Source organism: Penaeus vannamei, chromosome 37, assembly GCF_042767895.1.
Source record: "Penaeus vannamei isolate JL-2024 chromosome 37, ASM4276789v1, whole genome shotgun sequence".
Taxonomy (NCBI): domain Eukaryota; kingdom Metazoa; phylum Arthropoda; class Malacostraca; order Decapoda; family Penaeidae; genus Penaeus; species Penaeus vannamei.
The window spans coordinates 19,331,290-19,338,789 of NC_091585.1; the positions used below are offsets into that span (position 1 = coordinate 19,331,290).

At 43.6% G+C, this 7,500-nt stretch overlaps 1 protein-coding gene across 2 annotated transcripts in view; it reads right to left on the bottom strand.

The window, feature by feature from the left end:
• LOC113807232 (uncharacterized) overlaps nt 1-7,500 on the bottom strand; it is a 27,263-nt gene that overhangs the window by 1,396 nt on the left and 18,367 nt on the right. For both annotated transcript variants that reach the window (XM_027358446.2, XM_027358447.2), the window contains exon 2: nt 1-4,010. This exon is cut by the window's left edge and continues 1,396 nt beyond it. In XM_027358446.2, coding sequence (XP_027214247.2) covers nt 1-4,010 — 4,010 coding nt within the window. The remainder of the gene's footprint in view (nt 4,011-7,500) is intronic.

A 7,500-nucleotide genomic window follows, 5' to 3' on the forward strand; every position in this document is an offset into this window, starting at 1 on the left:
TTTAGCAAATCCATGAGAGTTTTCTATGGGAGGGGTTGCTATACTTTGTGTTTGATTATTCTCATCTATCGACATTTTATTATCTGTCACATTCTCTTCTTCACTCATAAGCTGCTGGGTGGTTCTGTTATCACTGGATAGTTTCTGAGAATCCATAGAATCGTTTATAATGCAAGATGGTGTAGTGGCATAATGGGACGTTTCATTTTGTGTTGAAGATAAGCTCTGGATGCCACAGACTACAGTTAAATTTTCTGTAACCGATGTTGAAGGTTCTTGGGGTGAAGGTGATTCTTGTTGGTTTATTAGTTGTTTTTCAGGATGCATGTTTATCTGTGGTTTAAACTTTCTGCCTTTCTTGTTTTTCTTTTCTCTCTCAGTTCCCACAATATCTTTAGGCTGCATGGAAGAACAGGAGTTGTCTATAATGCAAGATGGTTCAATGACATAATGGGACGTTTCATTTTGCGTTGAAGATAAGCTCTGGATGCCACAGTCTCCAGTTGAAGTTTCTGTAACTGATGTTGAAGGTTCTACGGGTAAGGGTGATTCTTGTTGGTTTGACGTAAGGTGTCTTTCAGGGAGAGGTATGTTTATCTGCAATTTAGACTTTCTGCCTACTTTTTTGTTTTTCCTTTGTCCTCTCTCAGTTCTCACAATCTCTTTTGGCTGCACGAAAGAACGGGAGCTGTCTGCAAAGTGCTCTTCACTTGACATTAAAGCAGATTGAGTGGCATCCTCCAAAGGTAATGGTTCATCGGAAATGAAGTGTGTACCAGAAGGATTCAGACTTATAAGCATTTTTGGAATTTTTACTTGCTCTCTGTTTACCTCTTGTGAGGCTAGATGTATAGGTTGACTGTTGTCACTTGGAGGACACTCTACACTTTGATGAGATATTTCTGTTTCAGGCAAGGTTGAACTTTCTATACGTATTTCTGAAATTTTTGCTTGCTCTCTGTTGACCTGTTGTGTGGCTACATATATAGGTTGGCTGTTGTCATTTGGAGGGCACTTTACACTTTGATGGGATATTTCTGTTTCTGGTAAGGTTGAATTTTCTATACTATGTTTCTCGACTACATCCTCTGCAGACGGTGTACTAGAAATTGTTGATTCTTGAACATCGTTCCCTGCTCTCTTTCTCTGATTATCAGTAGCCGTTTTGTTCCATTCTGGAAACCGTTCATCAGGAGGCGTCGGCGGAGGAGTTGGAGAGAATATTGTTGGGTTTCTGGAAGGCTGTAAAGGTACTGAGAAACCCTTGGGGGAAAGAATTGCACTTTGATGTTCAAGTGCCAAGTTATATTCTTTGACTGCCTGACCAATGAGGCCCGTATTGTTTTGGGTAGAACTTCTATATTCATTACAAGTCTCACTACTAGATATAGGAGACCTACTGTTAGGCTTGGCTTCTTGTGGCGAGTCTTTCTGAATAAGTTCATGTGACATTTTACAAAAGCTCTTATCTAACTTATCAGGATCAGCCTTGATTGATGACAGAGGACAAGGGCACTCTACTGTTTTATATTCCTTGACTTTCCGCAAATCTATAGGTGTTGCGGGTGGGGATAGTTGGCATGCAACATTCATGGCGGCTGTTTGAGCAAATGCTGGCGAGTTTGTAATTTGGCCCGAATTCTGTTCCTTTGTTTCAGCTTTGGACATAGAGTACTTTGCAACCTCAATTTTGGAAACTTGAGAATAGATTTCAACGCTTTCATGGCTTGCATGGTAAACCAGATTTTTTGAATTATCTGTGCAGTGGTCAGGTTTTTGCCCATATTTTGTTTGGAATGTCAACATTGCGTTAGCCTCTTTACCATCTTTTGTATTTTGTTGAGCATCTTCCCTCTGCTGGAAAATGGGATTCATCTGCCATCCTGAATAAAGCAGTTTTTGGTCACATAACTGTTGGTGCGTTTTAGGATCAGCCTGCATTAGAGGCTTACTGTTTTCATGCTGTTCTCTTGTAGGATTCTTCTGCAATGATGGATATTGGATTTGCTCCGCAGGATTTCTCATATAATGTACAGGCTTTTCCAAGAAGGGTTGTGTCCTTTCATTCATTCTGTGATCATAGTTAGGCTTCGTTAGGTTTACATTTTGACGCTCTTGTTGAATGCATTCAATTTTGCCAGGTGGAGTATGTTGTTTGTTTTGCATTTTGTGCTGAATTTGCTGTTGATAGTTATGCATATTCAGATTCTGCTGGTAATGGTTATATTGGCTGGGCCATGGCTGACAATGAGAACTTTGGCACTGTTGCAAAAATGGTTGAACCTCTGTTGGAGTGTGTTTCCTCTGTGTATACTGCTGTGTCATTTGAATTTGTTCCTGATATGTTCTGCACTGAGGCACTGAACAAGGTACTGTGCCATTTCTTTGATAACCCGAGGGAAGTTGAGGAAATGACTGTAAATTGGAATCTTGTTGTCTATAACCATATATATTGTTTAACATTGGTTGCTTTGGGGATTGATAGTTTAATTTCTGATGAGCTTGTTCTACTGAATGATTACTTTGCTGATATTGTTGATATGCTTGTGGCATTGCATGTGACTGAATGTATTGTTGTTTTAAGAATGTGTTTTGCATTAAGGCATGCTGCATATTTGGTTGCTTTTGTTTGCTAGCATTCTCAAATTCAGGAGCTCTCGATTGTAATGTAAAATTTGGTTTTCTTGAGTTATACGCAATGGGAGCTTTTGATTCTAATGGTATTTTGGGAATCATATGTGTATATTGTGAGCTCCCATGGGAGGACGGCACCGGGACATCTGGAAGCTTCTGCAATGCTTCTGCTACACATTTAATTGGAGGATGTTGATGCCCTGTTGACAGCTGTTGAGACCACTCACTCGACAACACTGGTGGTTGTCGAAATCCCTCACATGGGGATAACTCTTGTGGATTTGAAACACTTGACAAAACTGGCACTTGAGGATTTGTAACCCTTGGCAACACTGGCATTTGGGGTCCTGAAACCTTCGTAAACACTTGTAACGGTTGAGAACATTCACTCGACACTGATGGTTGGTGAAGCTTCTTCCACGGGGATGGTGCATGAGGATTTGAAACCCACGACGCTGACACTTGTTGAGACATCGTGCTGGGGAATGGTTCTTGAGGACTTGAAATTTTGGAGGACACAGGAATCTGAAGATTTGAATCTCGTGGTTGTTGAGACCACACATGGGAGGACTGAGTTTGATCTGAAACCTTCCTCGGACACTGAGAAAACTCACTGGGCACAAAGGGATCCGGAACTCTTGGTAGCCCTGGCAGTTGTTGATATTTCTCACAGAAGGGTGGTGCTTGAAAATTTGGAGCCACTGGCAACACTGGTGATTTGGGTTTTGGAACCATTGGCGGCACTGGTGCTTGAGGCCTTGAAACCCTCTGCTGTTGGAATGGTTGTTGAGACCAGTCTGAAACCCTCCGAGGCATTGATGGCTGTGTAGATTTTTTACAGGGCGTTGGGGCTTGAATATTTGAAGTCATCGACATCATTGACATGTGTTGTAGTCGCAACATAGCTGGATAATCTGACATCCTTGATCCCAGTCCCTCATAGAGGTAATCTGAACCCTTCGGTGGTACTGGTGGCTGATAAAATCCCTTCTGGCTTGAAGGAGCTGGGTAATGCGAAGCCTGGGTGGGCGCTGTTGGTTGCTGCAATCTCTCGTGGCGTGACGCTGGCTGAAGAAACCTCCCCTGGGGCGATGGAGCTTGGGAATCTGAAATCCTCCGCACCGCTGGCACTTCAGGATTTGAACCGCTGGATACCGGCTGATCTTTGAGGCCCGGCAGCAGTGGGACATCTGGAACTTCCCTCGACGCTGCTGACACGGCTCCAACGAAAGCCGGTTCTACTGTGGGGCGCGCTGACTGGACGGGCTGTGGGGCCTCTCTCTTGACCTTAGACGACCTCTTGACCAAAGGACGCCGAATTCGCTTGAGTTCAGGCATTGGGGGAAGATGGGCCATGTTGGGGGGTTGCATACGGCCTGGCGAAGGGAGAAAAAGAAAATGTGTTAAGAATATGAATGAATAAACATTCAAATCAGATTTTTTAACTTTCAAACTGACTCCTGAAGAAAATGTTTATAAACTAAAATAAGCAATTTTAACGAACCATGCAGTTAATTTTATTATATATTTATTGAGGGAATAATAACATTTATAAACGCAATGGATATCAAAGATCATGAATAGCAAAACTATACCGTGCCGATACAATAAAATGAATACAAAAAGGTTTGATTGACAGCAGTTTAGGAAGTCCATTGTACTTCTTAGTTTCTTTTTTAAGCCTCTTTTGCATGTTTTATTTTTTGTCATCAGTGTTATTATTTTATATATATGAGTATCTTTTAGTTTAGTACCTGAACGGACCTTTCAATGTTTACAGTTTTTTTCTTTTCTTTTCCGTGCTATCATGGTTGTTCATATTCGGAATTAGCAAATAATACCTAATAATATTCTCTATAGTCCCCTTTCTCTTAATCGCAAAAAAAAAAAAAAATAAATAAATAAATAAAAAATAAATAATAATAATCTTTGTTCTTTACCCCGGTCATTCTATATCATACATCTTCGTCAATGCAAAACAGTAAAGGCCACAGTGCATATTCACGAAATTCGCATCCATTCCGCACAGGCCAAAATTATCTCATATACTGTAAATCTAAGATGCACATCTTAAGTCTCAGTAACGACAAAATTGAGATACCAAGCCTGTCGTCTTCTTTGATACACTAAAATGGAAAGGAGGAAAGGTAAGAGAGCAGCTGAAAAGTTATAATTAACAGATGAGATAGGGGTTATATGATGAAAGGAAGGAGGAGGGATAGAGGGATGAAGGAGGGAGGAAAAGATCTACGGCTCATATTAAATACTCATAATAACTAAGATCCCCTCCTATAATCCTAAACACTAACAACCACATAACCACACAGAACACCTTACTAAACACGTATCTATACACACACAACCTCGCCACAAGAAGCAAGCGTCGCATCTTGACCGGCAACAACCAGAAACTAGCAGACAAAACAAAAAGACCGTAACTGCCCCGTCCGCATAGTTCGCATTACAATTTTTTTGCTTCTCACAAACGACCACCTTGGCTCAGCCTCGCATATAGGCGGTCGCAGCTGGGGACTATTCAGGGGGTTTAATATCATCCCCAGTGCATACTAAAGATTCAATGAGAGAACTTGGAGAGGGAGGGAGGGAGAGGGAGAGAGGGAGAGGGAGAGGGAGTGCAATGGGTCACGTTACTACAGGCATCCCTATGGCCATATATGTGTCTCTCACGTTAACCACACATAATTACTCACGTAATTATGTGGTTTTCCATTCTCGGGCCTGGTCCCTGTAGGCTTATGCGCTCACCTTTTCCCCCCTCCTACTATTGCCAATACTTATACTATACCACATATCCTTATACATACCCTATACAAGCACATCAGTCACAGTACCCCACGCCTAACATTTACCCGGAATGCGGCAGCTCGCACTTTCCGCCTATGACGTCTCACTCTGTTTACATCGTCACGTCTCCCTTCTGCCTCTTCTACCCTCTGACACTATACGGCACCCCATCCACATTCCACATAGACCGTGTATAAAGCTGACGGTACCCCATCCACATTCCACATAGACCGTGTATAAAGCTGACGGTACCCCATCCACATTCCACATAGACCGTGTATAAAGCTGACGGTACCCCATCCACATTCCACATAGACCGTGTATAAAGCTGACGGTACCCCATCCACATTCCACATAGACCGTGTATAAACTGACGGTACCCCATCCACATTCCACATAGACCGTGTATAAAGCTGACGGTACCCCATCCACATTCCACATAGACCGTGTATAAAGCTGACGGTACCCCATCCACATTCCACATAGACCGTGTATAAAGCTGACGGTACCCCATCCACATTCCACATAGACCGTGTATAAAGCTGACGGTACCCCATCCACATTCCACATAGACCGTGTATAAAGCTGACGGTACCCCATCCACATTCCACATAGACCGTGTATAAACTGACGGTACCCCATCCACATTCCACATAGACCGTGTATAAAGCTGACGGTACCCCATCCACATTCCACATAGACCGTGTATAAACTGACGGTACCCCATCCACATTCCACATAGACCGTGTATAAAGCTGACGGTACCCCATCCACATTCCACATAGACCGTGTATAAACTGACGGTACCCCATCCACATTCCACATAGACCGTGTATAAAGCTGACGGTACCCCATCCACATTCCACATAGACCGTGTATAAACTGACGGTACCCCATCCACATTCCACATAGACCGTGTATAAACTGACGGTACCCCATCCACATTCCACATAGACCGTGTATAAAGCTGACGGTACCCATTCCACATAGACCGTGTATAAACTGACGGTACCCCATCCACATTCCACATAGACCGTGTATAAACTGACGGTACCCCATCCACATTCCACATAGACCGTGTATAAAGCTGGGTCACCTGCGAGCGACAGAGAGACAGCCACTACCCACTGTACAGATTGAACCTCCGTCCAACCTCTGTACCAGCCACCAGCTATAAACATGTCAAGCAGAAGACCAGAAGTCTCCATACCCGCTCAGCAGACCTCATCAGGACGTGACAAACGTCAACTCGGTATCTTCAGAGATACATATACATATGCATATACGCCTGACCATTGCTTCCTTTGTTCATTCCTCTCTTCTTGCCTCACCAGACATTAGAATGTTGTGTTGTCTATCTCTTCCAGAAGAGCTATGTATTGTTGTAACGCTTCCTTGTTGATCACCGTCCGTCACATGCCAACAACGTGACTTGGTTGGGGAGGGAAAGGAGGATGAGGAGGGAAGTGGCAAGAAGCAGCTGTAGGGCTCAAAGTGGGAGGGAAGGAGTGAATTCAAGGGAGAGTTGCGAGCGAGAAGAGAGGAGAGGAGAGGGAGAGGGAGAGCGAGAGCGAGAGCGAGAGCGAGAAGAGAGGGAGAGGGAGAGGGAGAGGGAGAGGGAGAGGGAGAGGGAGAGGGAGAGGGAGAGAGAGAGGGAGAGAGAGAGGGAGAGGGAGAGAGAGAGAGAGAGAGAGAGAGAGAGAGAGAGAGAGAGAGAGAGAGAGAGAGAGAGAGAGAGAGAGAGAGAATAATTCCGTTGAAAAACATCAATAATTATAATGATACCAACTTTTTGCGTTCTTGGGCATATGGCTGGTGAGAATTGAGATACAGATTGGAGATATTGCAGAAGCATCCGCGGAAAAAAAAAAATGCTTCTTTGACAGAGTGGGACTACACCTTGCCCACGAACATGCGAGCGGTATGTGTAGTTATGAGGCTCTGAGTGTTCCCCATAAAAGAAGAAACAGAAGAAGGAGACGAAGAAGAAAAAACCCGGGACAAAAGTTCACGGGAAGAAGAAGAAGAAGAAGAAGAAAACTAGGGACAAAAGTTCACGGG